Source organism: Oncorhynchus mykiss, chromosome 4 (assembly GCF_057628025.1).
Source record: "Oncorhynchus mykiss isolate SJ-2025 chromosome 4, ASM5762802v1, whole genome shotgun sequence".
In the NCBI taxonomy this organism is placed as follows: domain Eukaryota; kingdom Metazoa; phylum Chordata; class Actinopteri; order Salmoniformes; family Salmonidae; genus Oncorhynchus; species Oncorhynchus mykiss.
This window is the reverse complement of record NC_143025.1, coordinates 12934779-12957839: the sequence shown is the minus strand read 5'-3', so window position 1 is coordinate 12957839 and position 23061 is coordinate 12934779. Positions and strand designations below refer to the sequence as shown.

The following is a 23061-nucleotide window of genomic DNA, read 5'->3' as shown; positions in this document are numbered from 1 at the left end:
ACAGTTTTATATCTTTATGTTTGAAGCCTGAAATGTGGCAAAAGGTCGCAAAGTTCAAGGGGGCCGAATACTTTCGCAAGGCACTGTATATGTTAAGGTCAAGACGATAGAATGGTTAACTGCACCCTTTGCAATTCCTCATTTCAATTGGCAGCGGGGGAAGAACGGCAGTGGTAGAACATCAGCAGACGAAAAAGCATAAAGCCTCTCTGATTGGCCGTGTTGGTATGCCCTCTGTCACCACATTCTTCAAGAAGGTAGAGCCTTCCCAAGAAGAATATGATTTAGCTGTGAAGGAGGGTGTCTTTGCATACCACACTATGCGACAAGGTCATAGTTACTGATCTATGGACTGCACAGCACAACTGTCACGAAAGCTTTATGAGCGGAAGTTTACATGTGCTAGGACAAAATGTGAAGCCATAGTGAGTTACGTATTAGCACCATGGGCAACTACTTTGGTAACACAGGACCTAGACCACGTTGAATTTGTGTCCCTGTCCATTGATGCATCCAATCATGGACATGTAAAGCTGCTGCCAGTAGTAGTCAGATATTGTAAGATATATGGGTGCAATTGGCCTAGCGTTGTCCGGGTTAGAGAGGGCTTGGTCGGTATGGATGTCCTTGTCTCATCGCGCACCAGCGACTCCTGTGGCGGGCCGAGCGCAGTGCGCGCTAACCAAGGTTGCCAGGTGCACGGTGTAGCCTCCGACACATTGGTGCGGCTGGCTCCCCTGCCAGGAGTTCATGGAGAAGCTGGCCAAAGACAGAGCAATCCTGAAGAAGATACATTCTTCTGAGAAATATATAGATTAGATTGGTATAAGTATATTATGTAGTTACCAATCACATCATCGTCTTATTTCTTTATAATGCTGTTAAGTATTTCACATATACTATTGTCTGTTTCTTCAGTTTTACTCATGTTCTCTTCTGCTCTTATTCTACCCAGACTACCAGGACCACTGTTCAGATCGGACAGTTCTGTCTTGTCTGTAGTGTTTCTGTAATATAGTTGTTTTCTCTGTATCACAATGTGCCTGTTAGACTAAATACATGAAACCGGAATTGTCCCCCTTTTTTAGTTCATAGATAATAACATTGGATATTTTAATGATATATTGACTGCCGAACTGGAAATGTCCCCTGTTTTAATTTCAGAAATCTGGTCACCTTACCTTAACCATTCAGAGTTAATGCCAAACCTTAGACACTTAGAAATTTGACGTTTGCAACAACTTCAAAATGTGACTTTTGGGAAACATGGATTAATGTCTAATTCTGAGGTGAGACTAAAGTCAAGGCCAGGCGGATGGAAAAATTAAGTGCCGGTACATTTTTAAATGCTGACAATTTGTTAATTCGACATGGTGATGATGTTTTGTAGACTTTTTACGTGCTGCTGTGCGTTTTATTGCTAACTTTACTTTGCTTCCTGCCAACTTCACGGTTTTCACCTTTTAATTACCGTTTATATTTTTAGTTTTTCCCCTCAATCAACTTTTTTCATTAAACTTTCTAACTCTGGATGTTTTATCTGGACATGGTCCGACACGACCTCCACCAGCCGAAGCTAAGTAGTAACATTAACATGATGCCTTCTAATTGCAGTCTCTGTACTCATAATACACAGGAGAACGATCGCCTTACGGCGAGGATAGCTGTGCTGCAAGCCCAGCTTCAGTTGCAATCGTTAGGCAAGGGTAATTTCAGTGTAGGAAAGGATGAAACAGCATCTGTGCCACCAGTAAGTACAGATAGTAGTATAAAGCCCCTCGCACAGTCCCCGCAGCCGGACAACTTTCTCATAGCTTCTGGAAGGAAATGCTGTACGAATGCTCAATCGGTGAAGCTCATTCAGCCGACAGAAACTTTCAACCGGTTCTCCCCATTAAGCAGCGACTCAGAGGCCGAGCCTTCTCTGGTCTCTCATCCACCCATTACAGGGTCTGAAACGCCAAAGCCTCCCACCATTAGCTCTGACAAATTGAAAACAATAGTGATTGGCGACTCCATTACTCGCAGTATTAGACTTAAAACGACTCATCCAGGGATCAAACACTGTTTACCAGGGCGCAGGGCTTCCGACATTAAGGCTAATCTGAAAATGGTGCTGGCTAAAGCTAAAACTGGCGAGTGCAGAGTGTATAGAGTGTTTTCTACCCCTCCCAAAAGATAGAATGTGTAGATAATTGGCCCTCTTTCTGGCACTCATCCACAAATGGGACCAAGCCTTATCTACGAACATAGACAGGGTTCTAACTCCCCTAGCTCCACAATGAGATAGGGTGCTGACTGGCCTGCACCCTGTTAGCCAGCCTGCCAGCTTAGTGGAGTCTGCCACTAGCACAGTCAGTGTAGTCAGCTCAGCTATCCCCATTGAGATGGTGTCTGTGCTTCGACCTAGGTTGGGCAAAACTAAACATGGAGGTGTTCGCCTTAGCAATCTCACTGGAATAAAGACCTCCTCCATTCCTGCCATTATTGAAAAAGATTGTGATACCTCACATCTAAAAATAGGGCTACTTAATGTTAGATCCCTCACTTCCAAGGGAGTTATAGTCAATGTGATTGGCCTAGCTGAAACATGGCTTAAGCCTGATGAATTTACTGTGTTAAATGAGGCCTCACCTCCTGGTCACATTAGTGACCCCTGCGCATCCCGCAAAGGCGGAGGTGTTGCTAACACTTATGATAGCAAATTTCCATTTTCAAAAAAAAAATAAGTGGCCATCACAAAGCCCTGACCTCAATCCTATAGAACATTTGTGGGCAGAAATGAAAATTTGTGTGCTAGCAAGGAGGCCAACAAACCTGACTCAGTTACACCAGCTCTGTCAGGAGGAATGGGCCAAAATTCACCCAACTTATTGTGGGAAGCTTGTGGAAGGCTACCCGAAATGTTTGACCCAAGTTAAACAATTTGAAGGCAATGCTACCAAATATGAATTGAGTGTATGTAAACCTCTGACCCACTGGGAATGTGATGAAAGTAATAAAAGCTGAAATAATTCATTCCCTCTATTATTCTGACATTTCACATTCTTAAAATAAAGTGGTGATCCTAACTGACCTAAAACAGGGAATTTTTACTAGGATTAAATGTCAGAAAGGGTGAAAAACTGAGTTTAAATGTATTTGGCTGAGGTGTATGTAAACTTCCTACTTCAACACACACACACGTTCTAAAGTTTGGGGTCAAATAGAAATGTCCTTGTTTTTGAAAGAAAAGCACATTTTTGGTCCATTAAAATAACATCAAATTGATCAGAAATATAGTGTAGACATTGTTAATGTTGTAAATGACTATTGTAGCTGGAAACGGCTTATTTTTAATGGAATATCTACATAGGTGTAGAGGCCCATTATCAGCAACCATCACTCCTGTTTTCCAATAGCGTGTTGTTAGCTAATCCAAGTTTATCTTTTAAAAGGCTAATTGATCATTAGAAAACTATTTTGCAATTATGTTAGCACAGCTGAAAACTGTTTTCCTGATTAAAGAAGCAATAAAACTGGCCTTCTTTAGACTAGTTGAGTATCTGGAGCACCAGCATTTGTGGGTTCAATTACAGGCTCAAAATGGCCAAAAACAAAGATCTTTCTTCTGAAACTCAGTCTATTCTTGTTCTGAGAAATGAAGGCTATTCCATGAGAGAAATTGCCAAGAAACTGAAGATCTCGTACAACGCTGTGACCTACTCCCTTCACAGAACAGCACAAACTGTCTCTAACCAGAATAAAAAGAGGAGTGCCCCGGTGCACAACTGAGCAAGAGGACAAGTACATTAAATAGTATCCGAAAAACACCAGTCTCAAAGTCAACAGTGAAGAGGCGACACCAGGATGCTGGCCTTCTAGGCAGAGTTCCTCTGTCCAGTGTCTGTTGTTTTGCCCATCTTTTCTTTTTATTGGCCAGTCTGAGATATGGCTTTTTCTTTGCAACTCTGCCTACCACATGCATGCAGAGTATACTGTGTGATATATACACACACACACTACCAGTCAAAAGTTGACAGACCTACTCATTCAAGGATATTTTTTCCCCCTGTACTATTTTCTATGTGACTTTCGACTGCATTTGCATTGATGTCAGAGTTTTTAGAGGGACAATAGAGCCCTGAGTACCAGGCCGTTAGGACCTTATGGTAGTTAGCAAGTTAGGCAGGCCTACTACAAAAACGCATGCACAGAGTGCATAAAAGATGAACATTGAGTCACGGCGACGTGGAATTTTAATGCAGTCATGACTCATGATTGCGGGTAATATAGTCACCGCAACAGACCTAGTCTTGACCCAGTGCTTCCCAAACTTTGCAAGTGCAGTACGATATGCCCCCCCAAGATCAAGGGAGCATCCCGATCACAGGGCTAAAGAAATGAATAAGCAACACATAGCCAACTTTGAACTGTGAAACAAAGTTACTGAGAAACTAAAGAAAATGCCCAAAAATCAATACTTTAAATTGGTTTACTTAAATAATGTACATAACATTTTACAATAAACATTATATTCTTTAAAAAAAATGAGGGATTTATATATTACATTATTTCATATATAAAATCATTTGTCAGTGGACACCGCAGATTACAAAGTATTCACAACTAAGCAGTAATCTTTCCTAAAACAGGTAAATGGATTGGGAAGTATTATGAAAAATGTGCCAACAAGAATTTACAGTTAAAATAAATACTTGGTTAACATGATTAGCACTGCAGTGTGCAAGCCTTTGAGTGGTTTAAACAATCTCTGCACCTCTGATACAGAACTATAGAGACAATGTCCATCCTTCTCTGAAAATGTATACAGGTTCACAAACCTCCTGAACCACTGTAAAGGACATGGTAGGTAAGCACTGCAATGCGGCAGAAACTGCACCTAACCTACCAGAGGACTTGGTGAAGCCATTGCCATCATACTGAGAGTTAACAATTGATGAAGAGGAGTCAACGAGGGCTTTTTTTTTTTTACAACACCTTGTTGATGGTTTGGGAACACAGTAATGATGACTTTCCATCTTCCAGTTGACAGCCATGCCATAAACTGACATTGTTCAGACGGAGAGTGGTGATTCACACAGATTTGTTAGCAACATGACTCCACGAAATGACACCTTTCAATTCACTCTCCTCTTGCAAAGAGTGTTGCATAGTGTTGCATAAGTCTTTGATTGGCCTAATTAGCATAAATACCTGCGTGTTACTGCCAAAGATAGATACTGGATGATATCAGAGAGGAAGAGGAGAAGCAAAATCTGTTCTCTTCAGCAGCAGGTGGCATTTTTTCATTTTTAGAAGTAAAAGCACAAGACAGTTGTGACAGGAAGATGGAAAATATAAAAATTGAATACTTTACTAAACATCTGCATATGCGCAAAAAAAAAAAAGGCGAGTTTAAACATGTGACCACTTAGGGTTATCAGCACACAAACGTTCTCCATCACAAGATTTACCGACCCAGTCTTCATACCCTCAGTCTCACAAGGAATCACACTGGCCGAAAGCAGTGGAATTTAGAACTAAACCTCTGTAAACAGTACAGTTATAGGGCAAAACAAAATGAGAAGCAGTAAAATAAACATTTTGGCCAACAACAAAAAATACAATCTGTACATTCTGTGCTTCTTAAAGGCCCAGTACAGTCAACTTTCAGTTTTTCAGATTTTGTTTTATATCAAATAACACTGTTAAAGCCAGAACAAATGTGATTAATATTATTTCCTGATAGTTGCTGGTTGAAAATACAATCTACACAGGACCCTCTAATCAGCAGGTTTGCATGGGCAAGTATCAGCTTTCCATGGTGACATCACCATGAGGCAAAATGATTAATAGATCAATAACAAATAGTTCCAAACCTTTCTGACAATAACAGCTAGTTTTCAGTTTTCCCCAGCCCACTCCGACAGTCTAGCAATGTTCTTGCTTGAAAAATGTATCTTAGCTAAGAAGCTATTTTGGTTTACTTCTTATCATTTTAAATTGAAAACAAACGACTCAGACCACTCTCAGGCAGTCCTAGAAAAATTCTTGCTAGAGAAAGTTTGCTGCTAAAGCAATTTTTACCTATTTCTATTGGAAATCTATTAAGAGTAAGAAACTTAATTATTACCCTGATATTGATATAAAAATGGCTGCATTGGGCCTCTAAGTATAGATCTAACTTCCTGGAGAGGCTTGGAGAGTGAAAGACCTAAGTTACTAGATATAGACCAAGGATGTCAAACCATTTTTGGGATGCGGGGGACAACAAATTCAATATACTTTTAGATGACTAAAACCAAATTGAAACTGTGTAGGAATGATAATGGACCTACATACAGTTTCTTGACTGTATCCAACTTGCTAATAAATCACTGAAATGAAAGCCAGACCGTCAGGGAGCATCGGAATTTCCCAAAACGATGGATAGAGGTTTATTTTTTGCAGATTTTGAGAGCGAGGATTTTTATTTATTTATTCTGTGCTGCCCTCCAGACCTCGTTGAAGACAGAATGCGGACCCCCGGGGCAAAATGAGTTTGACACACCCTGGCGTACTGCACAATTTAAACGCTTGCCACCCAATCCCCCCTTCCCCAAAACATGTGTCAACATTGGACTAAAAATGGTGCCTTCCTGCATTATACTTATGCTCAAATGTTTAATCTATTCTACTGGGACATTTACTTCATGTTTGTATTCATATATTAAATGATTTATTGTTGTTGCATTGTCGAGAAGGAATCTGCAAGTCAGCATTTTGTTGGACGGTGTATACCATGTATCCTGTACATACGCCTAAAGAAACGTACACTAAAGGCATCAAACAGAAAATGTCCAGTTAGATAGAGTCACTAGTATGTGTTCAGCTAGAACATAGTTAAGCGTTTACTTCAAACCCCTCTACCATTTGGTGTCAAAACCCAAAATGAAGTGTTACTACCATTTCCACTACCATTACCATTTCGGATCGTGATTCAAACTAGCACAAATTACCGATATTACACTGCACTTAAGTTGTCGAAATTTAAAAAAAATACATTTTAAGAACGTGTAGATTCGTGATCCAATGGCAATTTCCGTGAAGTTACACCTCAGAATTAATGGAAAGCAAAAAGTACAGTGCCTCATTGGTTTGAATCCTGACCTACACCTGTGAGAAGATTAGAGAAGGCTTCATTGAGTGGTTGAACAAGGCAGTGTAGAAAAGGCTTCTGCTTTTTGGAAATAGCTTGTTTTGGTATTGCTTTACATGTAATCTGTCCAATAAAGTTCTCGCAACACATTCCAAAAAACACTCCATAACACCTACATGGTTTTACTAAGCCAATTAGGTACATGTAGAATGTCACATATTATAAATCACATACTGATCTACATAATAAACACACTCTAAGGCTTCAGAAATACTATGTCATGTTTATGTGGTGCGTATGAATGCATCATGACTCCTTAACATGTACATGTAAATCCATACCTTTCCTTTAACAAGACACAAATGTGTGAGAGAAGGTTATTCCCTACAATATCTCCAGCATTCCCCAGGCTTTTAGCTGCCCATCTATACATTATTCCTGTTCCATCCCTCAAAATAAAGGCTCTTGATGAAATTCTACTAAAATATCATTAACTGGGGCACATGAAGGCTTGAGGTTTTCATAAACGTGAGCACTATTTTTTAACATAACAAGGCGTGGTTTCTGGTGCACTTGTTAACTGACATTTAAAAAATGTGTAGCCTAAGACCTGTGCAAGGCCACCAGTGATATCTATATCAATCAAAATCAATCCTATTGAAGGCAGAAGCGGAGGGCATTCAGTGGAGCAATGGGCACCAATGTGCATGCGATACACACTATGGGAGTGACAGACAATCCTGTCAGACAGACAAGGAGATCCAGCCTCCTCCTGAAACAGCACAATAGATGACAAATGTATAACCACCACACACACACACACACACACACACACGGCTGCTAAGGGGAGAACGGCTCATAAGACTGGCCGGAACGGAGCAAATGGAATGGCATCAAATACCTGGAAACCATGGAAACCATGTGTTTGATGTATTTGATACCATTCCACTGATTCTGCTCCAGTCATTACCACAAGCCCTTCCTCCCCAATTAAGGTGCCACCAACCTCCTGTGACACACTGAAAACCTCAGTGCAGAGAAACAGCTAAACAAGAACCAAGTGTGGCTCTATCCCTTGACACAACAGCCTCGACCCAACCAATAGGAGGCAGGAGGCAGCAATGGTGGGCGGGTCCAGGAGTCGTAGTTCCTTAGTTAGACCCAATGAGGAGCTTGAGTCATCAGCGAGAGGATAGAAAGACCTTGGGCTCTATAGTGATGGACGAGGCCTCAGATCAAGTGGATACCATATTCACATGCTAATCTATGTGCCAAGACTCCCTGGCTTGGTGGAGGAATCCACCACCTTGGCATGGATACTAGCTTAACATATTTTCATATGTAATAAATGGCCAGTAGCAGTGGTGGCTCTCGGTGTACTACATAGCTATGTCTCTGTGTCAGTAAGGAAGTCCCTGGTGAAGGCAGCCATCTTGGTTTGTTAGGTCTCAGGGTTGATGGCTGTAGTCATGGTCGCCGTCTTCATGTACTGTGTGAAGATGGCATCAAAGGCCTCGTCCCTGTGGATCATGGCACCAAACACCAACGGCTGAGAGAGAGAAATAAAGGAAGAGGTAGACAAGTAGACAGATGTAGAGTGACAAGCCGAGAGGAAAGGAGGGTGGAAGATCACAGATCAACTTATTAATAGTATATTGACCAACAGTACCAGACCTAAATAGAGAGAAAACATGGTCTAAAATAGACTGTCCATAAGTGTTCCTACCTTCTGGGTGGACGGTGTAGCTATGGAGATTCCCATTCCAGACCCAGGCAGTACAGACAAGACTTTGTACTGTGGGACAAAAAATCCACAGATAAACATTTACATTCTACTGCAGAAGTACATTTTTAGAAACCAATGAATTGAGATATTGGACAGAAGGTGGAGCAAAGATGAAGACACCCACCTTCTGAATATCAGTGATGTCAATCAGTTTGATGACTTTATTCTTTTTAGAGGAGTTTGACCTGGAGCTTGAGCTTTCAAAGCAAAGGTAGCTGGTGATGGATAGAAAACACATAATAAGCATGAAGAAGTGGGCCAATATAATACACCTGAACACACAAACTAATACAACATGATGCCAAGTGTGATTTCTACACGTGACAGCTAGGTATTGGCAGTAGATGGCTTACTTTTCAGTGACAAAGAGCACCCCATTACGGATGTAGTCAGTGGGACTCTTCCTGTCCCTGTTGATCAAGCAGCATCGCCAGCCATTCTCACACACTGCAAACAAAACCAATCAAGACACACGCAAAAGTCGCCACTGCCAACACACAGTCAATATTAATGGTTTCACAGCTTGCACTGCCCCAACATAACACAACAAATAAACACTAAGTTCATCATCGACTATGGAAACAGAGTCAACATGTAACAGGGGAGGAAGCTAGCCAGGCACAATGTAGCTGTCACTGCTGAGGTTTATTCTGCGGCGCTCTACCAACCTGCTAGAGGGCGCTCATCCTCGGATAGATTGAAGACCTCGTGGAAAGAACCCTTCTTAGTATTGTAGACCCTGCCAGTCTGTTCCTCTAGACTGGTACCGCATGCTAGGCCTGTCCCTAGACTCCCACGAGCTACCGCCGGCTGAATCTAAAAGAGTAACAGAGAGAGAGGAAAGGACGGAGGAAGAGAGGAAAGGACAGAGGGAGAGAGGAAAGGACAGAGGGAGAGAGGAAAGGACAGAGGGAGAGAGGAAAGGACAGAGGGAGAGAGGAAAGGACAGAGGGAGAGAGGAAAGGACAGAGGGAGAGAGGAAAGGACAGAGGGAGAGAGGAAAGGACAGAGGGAGAGAGGAAAGGACAGAGGGAGAGAGGAAAGGACAGAGGGAGAGAGGAAAGGACAGAGGGAGAGAGGAAAGGACAGAGGGAGAGAGGAAAGGACGGAGGGAGAGAGGAAAGGACGGAAGGAGAGAGGAAAGGACGGAGGGAGAGAGGAAAGGACAGAGGGAGAGAGGAATGGACGGAAGAAGAGAGGGATGGACGGAAGAAGAGAGGGATGGACGGAGGAAGAGAGGGATGGACGGAGGAAGAGAGGGATGGACGGAGGAAGAGAGGGATGGACGGAGGAAGAGAGGGATGGATGGAGGAGAGAGGGCAGCATGTTAGACCAGGAACTAGAGAATAAGCTAAACCCAAGCAGCGCATGTGTATTATAGCAGACTCTCTCAAACCAGCAGCTTGGCTTTGACTTCAGCATCAATCAAAGCTTACTCAGGTGAGCAGTTGTTTGGGAAGCAGTGTATATTGGCTGGGGTGCTTGTAGAGCGCGTTGGGTGCCTTGCTTATGAGGATGTGAATGATAGGGTTGTGGTGTGTCTCATGCAAGGCATGAAGCCATGAACTCATACGGGACCATAATCTTTCACAGTAAAGAATGAAACGCGTCAAAAAAGACTGGAAGAGAGTGAGACGGGCTTATCATTTTTAGTACATTTCTCCAGAATACACACACTGGAAAACATAGATAACTATTGATAAGTGATATAAAACAACCTGTAATAATTGTATGTGATTTTATGAGAGAGTAGATATGATATTATGATAGATATTGCACTAGGAACTAAACTTTTGGCACAAACTACAAATACTATTAATGAACCACTATCTTTCCAAAACACATAAGCAGTTTCTACCAGTTACTTCCTCACCACACACAAACACACACACACACTTTGAATATAGGGTTCCTTCTGAAAGTGTCTGAGAACAGATCAAACAGTTCCAGTCAAAAGTAACTTAGGCCAAAACCTCATGAAGCTGATTGAGAGAATGTCTTCACTGTTATTCTACAATGTAGAAAATAGTCAAATAAAGATAAACTCTTGAATGAGTAGGTGTGTCCACATTTTTGACTGCCACTGTATATTCAAAACACCATTATGGTAAACTCTTATGAGTTCAACTTTGGTTAAACACGGCAAATATTACTTCCAACAGCACTGTGGTAGATGCATATGTTTAAACTACGGGGCACATTTTGATCCTTCACACTCACAGTTATCACACAGTTCACACAGTTATCATGGCTCTACTACTGAATTCCAAATGGGCAAGGGGACCATTTGGAATGCAGCTCATCGCTAATGACACACACACACAGGTGATGGTGGCGTACACACAGGCACACAAGAACCAAAGTGCACACTAGGTAGCCCTACCTTTTCATACCCAGAGAGCTGAGAGGGAGAAACAGAAAACTCAGGAGATCAGACATTGACATGAGGGATCCCACAGTCCCAGCTGCTGTGAACACCCACATGAATAGGGAGGAACTGCGACAATGACACACATCAATATGAAGTGGTTGGTTGCACCTTAATTGGGGAGGACGGGCTCGTGTCATGACTGGAGCGGAATAGGTGGAACGGTATCAAACACATGGTTTGATGCCCCTCCATTTACGCCATTCCAGCCATTATTATGCACCGTCCTCTCCTCAGCAGCCTCCACTGGTGTGCACCTATGCACATAAACACTGAGTGGACAAAACATTAGGAACACCGGCTCTATCCATGACAGACTGACCAGGTGAATCCAGGAGAAAGATATGATCCCTTTGATGTCACTTGTTAAATCCACTTTAATCAGTGTAGATTAAGGAGAGACAGATTAAAGAAGGATTTTTGAAACTTGAAACAATTGTGACATATATTGTGTATGTGTGCCATACAGAGGGTGAATGGTCAAGAGAAAAGTTGCCTTTGAAACGGGGTATGCTATTAGGTGCCAGGCGCACCGGTTTGTCAAGAACAACAACGTTGCTGGGTTTTTCACACTCAACAGTGTGTGTATCAAGAATGCCCCACCACCCAAAGGACATTCAGCCAACTTGACACAACTGTGGGAAGCATTGGAGTCAACATGGGCCAGCATCCCTGTGGAACGCTTTCGACACCTTGCAGAGTGGATGCACCGAGGAATTGAGGCTATTCTGAGGGCAAAAGGGGGTGCAACTCAATATTAGGAAAGTGTTCCTGATGTTTTGTACACAATGCAGAAAGATACAGTTGAAGTCGGGAGTTTACATACACTTTAGCCAACGACATTTAAAGTCAGTTTTTAACAATTCCTGACATTTAATCCTAGTAAAACATACCCTGTCTTAGGTCAGTTAGGATCAACACTTTATTTTAAGAGAATGTGAATTGTCAGAATAATAGTAGAGAGAATGATTTATTTCAGCTTTTATTTCTTTTATCACATTCCCAGTGGGTCAGAAGTTTACATACACTCAATTAGTGTTTGGTAGCATTGCCTTCAAATTGTTTAACTTAGATCAAACGTTTTGGTAGCCTTCCACCAGCTACGCATAATAAGTTGGGTGAATTTTGGCCCATTCCTCCTGACAGAGCTGGTGTAACTGAGTCAGGTTTGGAGGCCTCCTTGCTCACACATGCTTCTTCAGTTCTGCCCACAAATTTCTACAGGCTTGAGGTCAGGGCTTTATGATGGCCACTCCAATACCTTGACTTTGTTGTCATTAAGCCATAACTTTGGAAGTATGCTTGTGGTCATTGTCCATTTGGAAGACACATTTGCGAACAAGCTTTTAACTTCCTGACTGATGTCTTGAGATGTTGCTTCAAAATATCAATATCATTTTCCTACCTCATGATGCCATCTATTTTGTGAAGTGCACCAGTCCCTCTGGAAGAAAAGCACCCCCACAACATGATGCTGCCACCCCCGTGCTTCACGGTTGGGATGGTGTTCTTCGGCTTGCAAGCCCCCCCCTTTTCCCCTGTTTTCCTCCAAACATAACGATGGTCATTTATGGCAAAACAGTTATATTTTTGTTTTATCAGACCAGAGGACATTTCTCCAAAAAGTATGATCTTTGTCCCCATGTGCAGTTGCAAACCGTAGTCTGGTTTTTTATGGTGGTTTTGGAGCAGTGGCTTCTTCCTTGCTGAGCGGCCTTTCAGGTTATGTCGATATAGGACTTGTTTTACTGTGGATATAGATACTTTTGTTTCCTCCAGCATCTTCACGAGGTCCTTTGCTGTTCTCCTGGGATTGATTTGCACTTTTCGCACCAAAGTACATTCATCTCTAGGAGACAGAAATCGTCTCCTTCCTGAGCGGTATGACGGCTGCGTGGTCCCATGGTGTTTATACTTGCATACTATTGTTTGTACAGATGAACATGGTACCTTCAGGCATTTGGAAATTGCTCCCAAGGATGAACCAGACTTGGAGGTTTAGAATTTGTTTTCTGAGGTCTTGGCTGATTTCTTTTGATTTTCCCATGATGTCAAGCAAAGAGGCACTGAGTTTGAAGGTAGGCCTTGAAAAACATCCACAGGTACACCTCCAATTGGCTCAAATGATGTTAATTAGCCTATCAGAAGCTTCTAAAGCCACAACATAATTTTCCAAGCAGTTTAAAGGCACAGTCAACTTAGTGTATGTAAACTTCTGACCCACTGTAATTGTGATACAGTGAATTTTAAGTGAAATAATCTGTCTGTAAACAATTGTTGGAAATATTACTTGTGTCTTGCACAAAGTAGGTGTCCTAACCGACTTGCCAAAACTATAGTTTGTTAACAAGACGTTTGTGGAGTGGTTGAAAAACAAGTTTGAATGACTCCAACCTAAGTGTATGTAAACTTCCTACTTCAACTGTACATGTATTACATATAACAGTATAGAGTCTGAGACATACCCGTCTGGACAGTGTGGCGCCCCCCCGCTCCTTCAGCTGGGGGTCTGTGGGCAGGCTGGTCCAGATGATGTGGGGCGTGTCATACTTGTCCCTTAGCTTGGGACAGCTCCTAAACAGGAAGTCGATGATGAAGAACTTGATCCCTGCATACAGCCCTGGAGAGGTGGCACAAGGAAAAGGGATGAGAGGTGGCACAAGGAAAAGGGATGAGAGGTGGAACAAGGAAAAGGGATGAGAGGTGGCACAAGAAAAAGGGATGAGAGGTGGAACAAGGGAAATGGATGAGAGGTGGCACAAGGAAAAGGGATGAGAGGTGGCACAAGGAAAAGGGATGAGAGGTGGAACAAGGAAAAGGGATGAGAGGTGGAACAAGGAAAAGGGATGAGAGGTGGCACAAGGAAAGGGGATGAGAGGTGGCACAAGGAAAGGGGATGAGAGGTGGAACAAGGAAAAGGGATGAGAGGTGGCACAAGGAAAAGGGATGAGAGGTGGCACAAGGAAAAGGGATGAGAGGAGATAACACCTCCATGGATCACGAGGATCTCTCCATTCATATTTTTTCCCTGTATTTTTCTTAGTGCTTGGGGCCATCACTGGGTAGGTATAGTGGCAAGTCAATCAATCAATCAATCAAATGTATTTACAGATACCCAAGCAATACAGAAGCACGGAAAAACTCCCTAGAAAGACAGGAACCTAGAACGAAACCTAGAGAGGAACCAGGCTCTGAGCGGTCCTCTTCTGGCTGTGCCGGGTAGAGATTTAAGAGGACATTATTCAAGAAGTTCAAACGTTAACAGATGACCAGCAGGGTCAGACAATAACCATGGAGGATGTTTTGATCTCAGGTCATGCGAGGGTTTTACATATTGTACCAACCCATCATGAAGCCCATGAGTTTGTAGGGTAGGAGACAGGAGCAGATGAAGGCCACCCACAGACCGATGTAGAGCTTCTGAGTGATCTCAGGATGCACCCACATGAACAGGCTGAAACACAGGGGCACACAAGGATACAAAGTGTGAAACAAGTTGGTTAACAACCTTAAATAAACTGGAAACACACACACAAACACACAAACACGTCACTCACTTCTTTATTTTCTCCAGGACATCTGCCATCTTTCCAAATAGATTCTGTGAAGAACACACACATTTGTGAAAACAGCACACCAGCTTAAGAGAGCAACACCTCACATTACAAAGTAGACGTCATCGTGACACCTCTCGCACTTTTTCTTATTTTTTTTCTCTCCCCTATTTCGATCTTGTCTCATCGCTGCAACTCCCCAAAGGGCTTGGGAGGTCGAGGCATGCATCCTCTGAAACATGACCCGCCAAACCGTGCTTCTTAACACCCGCCTGCTTAACCCGGAAGCCAGCACCAACAATGTGTCGGAGGAAACACTGTTCACCTGACGACCGAGGTCAGTCTGCAGGTTCCCCGCCCGCCACAAGGAGTCGATAGAGTGCGATGAGCCAAGTAAAAGCCCCCCGGCCAAACCTAACCCGGACAACACCGGGCCAATTGTGCACCACCCTATGGGACTCCCGATCACGGCCAGTTGTGATACAACCCGGGAACGAACCAGGGTCTGTAGTGACGCCTCTAATACAGCAATGCAGTGCCTTAGACCGCTGCGCCACTTGGGAGCCCATCTCTCGCCCTTTCTAAATCAAAAGGTGAAGACATGATCAAATCACATGATCACAGCTCACCTGTGCTTTTTGAGCAACATCAAGAACTAACTGGAACTTCTCTGAAACAGTCAGATCCTCCTTTGGTGGATCCTGGGAAAAGAGGAAAGTTACATCAAAAACTATTCCCCCCCCAAAGCAGAAATTGTTCTGGTAACACCCAGTGCCCCCAAATTGGACCCCCTTCCCAAAAGAGGTTTACATCATACACTTCTTACCGCAGGTTCAGAGATCTCCGGCACAATACTCCACTGGATCCTCCAACCTCTGAGAAGAAAGCGGAGAGAAACATGTTTGACTCATTTCACAAGCAGATTGTTAATTGTTCCACTGGACAATAGGTGATGCACATTGCAAAGAGGTAAGCTACCTGGAAATGAGGTAATTCAAGGACAGCCTGAGAATGGCTAGGAAGAGAAACAAGGGGATGGCCCAACCGTGCCACGCTGCATTCACATAGATCTGTGGAAAACAGAGAGGGAGTGGGGGAGGGGAGAACAGGTCACACAATCTACCATCGCTAGTCTATAACCCATACCAAGTATGGTCATCTCGTTACTATGCAATAGATATTATATACTGTACTCATGCAGATGCCAATAAAGAGAGAAATGTTAATGTAAATCTATAAACAAATATATATACATGTATATAATATATATATACAAATATATATCACACACACACACACACACACACACACACACACACACACACACACACACACACACACACACACACACACACAGATAGAGATATTGATCTTCATTGCTGGGATCTTTCATACGCTGTGATAGTGTGTGTGTGCGTGTGCACACTCACAATGAAGGCAAAGGTTGACGTATACACGGAGTGCCAGCTGGATAAGGCAAAAAGGTTCCTCTTGAAGTTAGTGACAGGTTTGGCACCTCGCTCTACAGAGGAGTAGAAAGTATTGACCATTAAAGCACAATCAGAGACTCAGACAAAAATCTATTTATTACTACAAACACATTTTTCATATTCTGATTCTGATTATATTTCAGAATATTCGTCAAGATACCCCTGACAGAGTGTGATTGTTACATTTTGTCCACTAAATGTACAGTACTTACTGAGTCGTCTCATGTTTTCAGTCAATCTGAGGACAGGGGACAAGAGAAAGGGAGTTTGATTCAACTAGAACTCTGCATGACAAAAGCATAAACAATGTAAGACAAGCACAAACAGAACCAGATCTGTTTTGGTGGAGAAAAAGTACAAAATGATCTTGCTGCATTTAGGCACCATTCATGAGAAAATATGTGGTGCCTGGAAGAATCTCTTGTCTCAGAAGGTATTTTTGTCTGCCTCTCTATCCCATCTCCCCATCTCTTTCAGCCTCCAAAACTAACATCAAGGCCATTTCAACTGGTGCACAATGAATGCTCCTTCCTTCTCTTCCCTCCCTCTCTACCATCTAATATGTACTTGGATAAAATTACAGCCAGGATAGTTTGAGTCAGGCTACCCATGACTCCACAGGCATGGTGAACACAGTGTTCTCTCCCTCTCTTCCTTCTCTCTTTCTCTCACCCCTCTGTCCATTGTACTTGTATTCAGTACGAATCCCCATGACTCCAGTCTACGTCATTCAGGAGAGGACTGAGAATTGGAGAAAGAACCGGAGCCCTAAAAACTGACACGGGGCCAGTTGGTGCAGTTCCACTCAACAAGGTCACTGTATGAACTGTGTAGGGAGAGCTGATCCTTAATCAGTCCTAAAAATCAAATAACAAAAAAAAAGGCCAGCTGCAATGCCCTCAACCCACCACCAGGGGTCAGACAATCCTCCCACTTCCATAACACCATGGTTACAACTGCTGTGCTGAAAGCCCTGGGATTGGCTGTAGGTTATAATATTAGGCCAATCAGACATCAGGGTGAGCTCATGAGGACAGTAGTTCCCATCATGACTGGCTACTTTACGGTGGGTGCTGATGAATAGCATGCTGACAGACTCTAGGCCCATTACAAAGCCATCAGTTTTATGACCCTTCTCTAAGCAGCATGTACTGTGTCCTTTGAGCCGGTTAACCTGATGACTACAGTGGCTGGCTGGTCGTCCACGCTGATCAAACAAGAGGAGAGAGGCCGAGGGGAGCAATTACAGAGGAAATGATGAAGTCAGAATCTAGAGTACATCATTTCTCAATGGGAAAGCATTGGTTGTCTGAGGTCGTTGTGGTTATGGGGGAAGTTCTCACCTCTTAGCGCTTAGCGGCTCATCTGGCTCCACTGTGTTCACCTCCGGCTGGAAGCGGAAGTCCTCGATGTACGCTCCAAACCGGTCGTACAGCCACGTCTGCAGCCGCGAGTACATGGTCTCCTTCTGCTTGTCTGCAGAGGCAGAGGAACCGATTGGATATTGTTAGACCTCGTTTTGTTGAATCAAGTCTGTTAGAGCTGGGTTGCAACAAAAGCCTGCACATCCTTTCCAGGACTAGTGTTGGTGACCGCTGCCTATACTGTAGGAAATAATCATGTTGTTTGAAATGGAAATACATTTGACCAACTCAACATTTAACTCAACATTACCCGACTTATACTTGTAGTAGCATCAAATGTTGTGAGCACCACACCACTGTGTTATTTTGGTCAGGCCTAAGTTACCACACCACTGTGTTATTTTAAGTTACCACACCACTGTGTTATTTTAAGTTACCACACCACTGTGTTATTTTAAGTTACCACACCACTGTGTTATTTTGGTCAGGCCTAAGTTACCACACCACTGTGTTATTTTGGTCAGGCCTAAGTTACCACACCACTGTGTTATTTTGGTTATGCCTAAGTTACCACACCACTGTGTTATTTTAAGTTACCACACCACTGTGTTATTTTGGTCAGTCCTAAGTTACCACACCACTGTGTTATTTTGGTCAGGCCGAAGTTACCACACCACTGTGTTATTTTAAGTTACCACACCACTGTGTTATTTTGGTCAGGCCTAAGTTACCACACCACTGTGTTATTTTAAGTTACCACACCACTGTGTTATTTTAAGTTACCACACCACTGTGTTATTTTAAGTTACCACACCACTGTGTTATTTTAAGTTACCACACCACTGTGTTATTTTAAGTTACCACACCACTGTGTTATTTTGGTCAGGCCTAAGTTACCACACCACTGTGTTATTTTAAGTTACCACACCACTGTGTTATTTTAAGTTACCACACCACTGTGTTATTTTAAGTTACCACACCACTGTGTTATTTTAAGTTACCACACCACTGTGTTATTTTGGTTATGCCTAAGTTACCACACCACTGTGTTATTTTAAGTTACCACACCACTGTGTTATTTTAAGTTACCACACCACTGTGTTATTTTGGTTATGCCTAAGTTACCACACCACTGTGTTATTTTAAGTTACCACACCACTGTGTTATTTTAAGTTACCACACCACTGTGTTATTTTGGTCAGGCCTAAGTTACCACACCACTGTGTTATTTTAAGTTACCACACCACTGTGTTATTTTGGTCAGGCCTAAGTTACCACACCACTGTGTTATTTTGGTTATGCCTAAGTTACCACACCACTGTGTTATTTTGGTTATGCCTAAGTTACCACACCACTGTGTTATTTTAAGTTACCACACCACTGTGTTATTTTAAGTTACCACACCACTGTGTTATTTTAAGTTACCACACCACTGTGTTATTTTGGTCAGGCCTAAGTTACCACACCACTGTGTTATTTTGGTTATGCCTAAGTTACCACACCACTGTGTTATTTTGGTCAGGCCTAAGTTACCACACCACTGTGTTATTTTGGTTATGCCTAAGTTACCACACCACTGTGTTATTTTAAGTTACCACACCACTGTGTTATTTTGGTCAGGCCTAAGTTACCACACCACTGTGTTATTTTGGTCAGGCCGAAGTTACCACACCACTGTGTTATTTTGGTTATGCCTAAGTTACCACACCACTGTGTTATTTTAAGTTACCACACCACTGTGTTATTTTAAGTTACCACACCACTGTGTTATTTTAAGTTACCACACCACTGTGTTATGTTGGTTATGCCTAAGTTACCACACCACTGTGTTATTTTGGTCAGGCCGAAGTTACCACACCACTGTGTTATTTTGGTTATGCCTAAGTTACCACACCACTGTGTTATTTTAAGTTACCACACCACTGTGTTATTTTAAGTTACCGCACCACTGTGTTATTTTAAGTTACCACACCACTGTGTTATTTTAAGTTACCACACCACTGTGTTATTTTAAGTTACCACACCACTGTGTTATTTTGGTTATGCCTAAGTTACCACACCACTGTGTTATTTTAAGTTACCACACCACTGTGTTATTTTAAGTTACCACACCACTGTGTTATTTTGGTCAGGCCTAAGTTACCACACCACTGTGTTATTTTGGTTATGCCTAAGTTACCACACCACTGTGTTATTTTAAGTTACCACACCACTGTGTTATTTTGGTCAGGCCTAAGTTACCACACCACTGTGTTATTTTGGTTATGCTTAAGTTACCACACCACTGTGTTATTTTAAGTTACCACACCACTGTGTTATTTTGGTCAGGCCTAAGTTACCACACCACTGTGTTATTTTGGTCAGGCCGAAGTTACCACACCACTGTGTTATTTTAAGTTACCACACCACTGTGTTATTTTAAGTTACCACACCACTGTGTTATTTTAAGTTACCACACCACTGTGTTATTTTAAGTTACCACACCACTGTGTTATTTTGGTTATGCCTAAGTTACCACACCACTGTGTTATATTGGTCAGGCCGAAGTTACCACACCACTGTGTTATTTTGGTTATGCCTAAGTTACCACACCACTGTGTTATTTTAAGTTACCACACCACTGTGTTATTTTAAGTTACCACACCACTGTGTTATTTTAAGTTACCACACCACTGTGTTATTTTAAGTTACCACACCACTGTGTTATTTTAAGTTACCACACCACTGTGTTATTTTAGTCAGGCCTAAGGTACCACACCACTGTGTTATTTTAAGTTACCACACCACTGTGTTATTTTGGTCAGGCCTAAGTTACCACACCACTGTGTTATTTTGGTCAAGCCGAAGTTACCACACCACTGTGTTATTTTGGTCAGGCCTAAGTTACCACACCACTGTGTTATTTTGGTCAGGCCTAAGTTACCACACCACTGTGTTATTTTAAGTTACCACACCACTGTGTTATTTTAAGTTACCACACCACTGTGTTATTTTAAGTTACCACACCACTGTGTTATTTTAGTCAGGCCTAAGGTACCACACCACTGTGTTATTTTAAGTTACCACACCACTGTGTTATTTTAAGTTACCACACCACTGTGTTATTTTAAGTTACCACACCACTGTGTTATTTTGGTTATGCCTAAGTTACCACACCACTGTGTTATATTGGTCAGGCCGAAGTTACCACACCACTGTGTTATTTTGGTTATGCCTAAGTTACCACACCACTGTGTTATTTTAAGTTACCACACCACTGTGTTATTTTAAGTTACCACACCACTGTGTTATTTTAAGTTACCACACCACTGTGTTATTTTAGTCAGGCCTAAGGTACCACACCACTGTGTTATTTTAAGTTACCACACCACTGTGTTATTTTGGTCAGGCCTAAGTTACCACACCACTGTGTTATTTTGGTCAAGCCGAAGTTACCACACCACTGTGTTATTTTGGTCAGGCCTAAGTTACCACACCACTGTGTTATTTTGGTCAGGCCTAAGTTACCACACCACTGTGTTATTTTAAGTTACCACACCACTGTGTTATTTTGGTCAGGCCGAAGTTACCACACCACTGTGTTATTTTGGTCAGGCCGAAGTTACCACACCACTGTGTTATTTTGGTCAGGCCTAAGTTACCACACCACTGTGTTATTTTGGTCAGGCCTAAGTTACCACACCACTGTGTTATTTAAGTTACCACACCACTGTGTTATTTAAGTTACCACACCACTGTGTTATTTTGGTCAGGCCTAAGTTACCACACCACTGTGTTATTTAAGTTACCACACCACTGTGTTATTTTGGTTATGCCTAAGTTACCACACCACTGTGTTATTTTGGTCAGGCCTAAGTTACCACACCACTGTGTTATTTTGGTCAGGCCTAAGTTACCACACCACTGTGTTATTTTAAGTTACCACACCACTGTGTTATTTTGGTCAGGCCTAAGTTACCACACCACTGTGTTATTTTGGTTATGCCTAAGTTACCACACAACTGTGTTATTTTGGTCAGGCCTAAGTTACCACACCACTGTGTTATTTTGGTTATGCCTAAGTTACCACACCACTGTGTTATTTTAAGTTACCACACCACTGTGTTATTTTGGTCAGTCCTAAGTTACCACACCACTGTGTTATTTTGGTTATGCCTAAGTTACCACACCACTGTGTTATTTTAAGTTCCCACACCACTGTGTTATTTTGGTCAGGCCTAAATTACCACACCACTGTGTTATTCTGGTCAGGCCGAAGTTATTTCAGTTACATCAGTATTTCTTAATCTGCATCAAAGTTTATCCGAACACCCTTCTCTCTCACCACATGCTGAATTATCACTAGTGTCTCTGGAACCAATTAACTAACAGCTCTCTACCAGACACCTAATTCAAATGAATAGCAGCCCGACATCACACCCAATTAAAATAGACAACACTGCTTATTCCCCTTAGACACCTCACATGTGTACCGTTAAAATCTGCACCACAGCCTCCCTGTTTGGAATATAGAAGAATTAAGAGTGGCTGAGTGGACGAGCAATGTGGTGGTCAGTCTTCCTACAGTAGGCAGACGGGTAGCCTCCCAACTCCCACAATGTTAACATCGGTCTGGGATTTCCGAGACTATGGTGGTGGGTTTTGGAGGGAGAGTCATGACAAACGGTTAAAGTGTTTACGTTTGAGGTCAAGCATAAGGCCGCACACTGAATTCTTACATCTGAAAATACACTGAACAAAAATATAAATGCAACATGTAAAGTGTTGGTCCCATGTTTCATGGTCTGAAATAACAGATCCTAGAATTGTTCCATTTTTTCTTTCAAATTGTGTACACAAATTTGCTTAAATCCCTGTTAATGAGCATTTCTCCTTTTCCAAGATAATCTAGCCACCTGACAGGTGTGGCATATCAACAACCTGATTAAACATCATGATCATTACACAGGGGCACCTTGTAATGAGGTCACTAAAATGTTCAGTTTTGTCTCAACACAATGCCACAGATGTCTCAAGTTGAGGGAGCATGCAATTGGCATGTTGACTGCAGGATTGTCCACCAGAGCTGTTGCCAGAGAACTGAATGTTAATTTCTCAACCATAAGCCACCTCCAATGTCGTTTTAGAGAATTTGGCAGTACGTCCAACCGGCCTCACAACCGCAGACCACGTGTATAGTGTTGTGTGGGCGAGCAGTTTGCTGATGTCAACGTTGTGAACAGAGTGCACCATGGCGGTGGTGGGGTTATGGTATGGGGAGGCATAAGCTACTGACAATGAACACAGCGGATCTATGGCAATTTGAATGCAGAGAGATAC

The 23061-nt window shown here is 42.4% G+C and overlaps 1 protein-coding gene across 17 annotated transcripts in view; it reads right to left on the bottom strand.

The window, feature by feature from the left end:
• Positions 1 to 4458: 4458 nt before the first annotated feature.
• Positions 4459 to 23061, bottom strand: part of LOC110521310 (GRAM domain-containing protein 4) — a 52179-nt gene continuing 33576 nt past the window's right edge. For 9 of the 17 annotated variants that reach the window (XM_021598791.3, XM_090231144.1, XM_090231148.1 and 6 more), the window contains 14 exons: positions 17722 to 17854; positions 16591 to 16616; positions 16319 to 16410; positions 15867 to 15958; positions 15715 to 15763; positions 15518 to 15589; positions 14892 to 14935; positions 14679 to 14788; positions 13800 to 13954; positions 9575 to 9722; positions 9260 to 9353; positions 9031 to 9121; positions 8847 to 8915; positions 4459 to 8669 (listed from right to left, as the gene is read on the bottom strand). In XM_021598791.3, coding sequence (XP_021454466.3) covers positions 8562 to 8669; positions 8847 to 8915; positions 9031 to 9121; positions 9260 to 9353; positions 9575 to 9722; positions 13800 to 13954; positions 14679 to 14788; positions 14892 to 14935; positions 15518 to 15589; positions 15715 to 15763; positions 15867 to 15958; positions 16319 to 16410; positions 16591 to 16616; positions 17722 to 17854 — 1283 coding nt within the window. In that variant the 3' untranslated portion in view covers positions 4459 to 8561. Of the gene's footprint in view, positions 8670 to 8846; positions 8916 to 9030; positions 9122 to 9259; positions 9354 to 9574; positions 9723 to 11289; positions 11308 to 13799; positions 13955 to 14678; positions 14789 to 14891; positions 14936 to 15517; positions 15590 to 15714; positions 15764 to 15866; positions 15959 to 16318; positions 16411 to 16590; positions 16617 to 17721; positions 17855 to 23061 lie in introns of all 17 variants that reach the window. The other 8 variants (XM_021598787.3, XM_021598790.3, XM_021598793.3 and 5 more) reach the window with 1 other exon arrangement.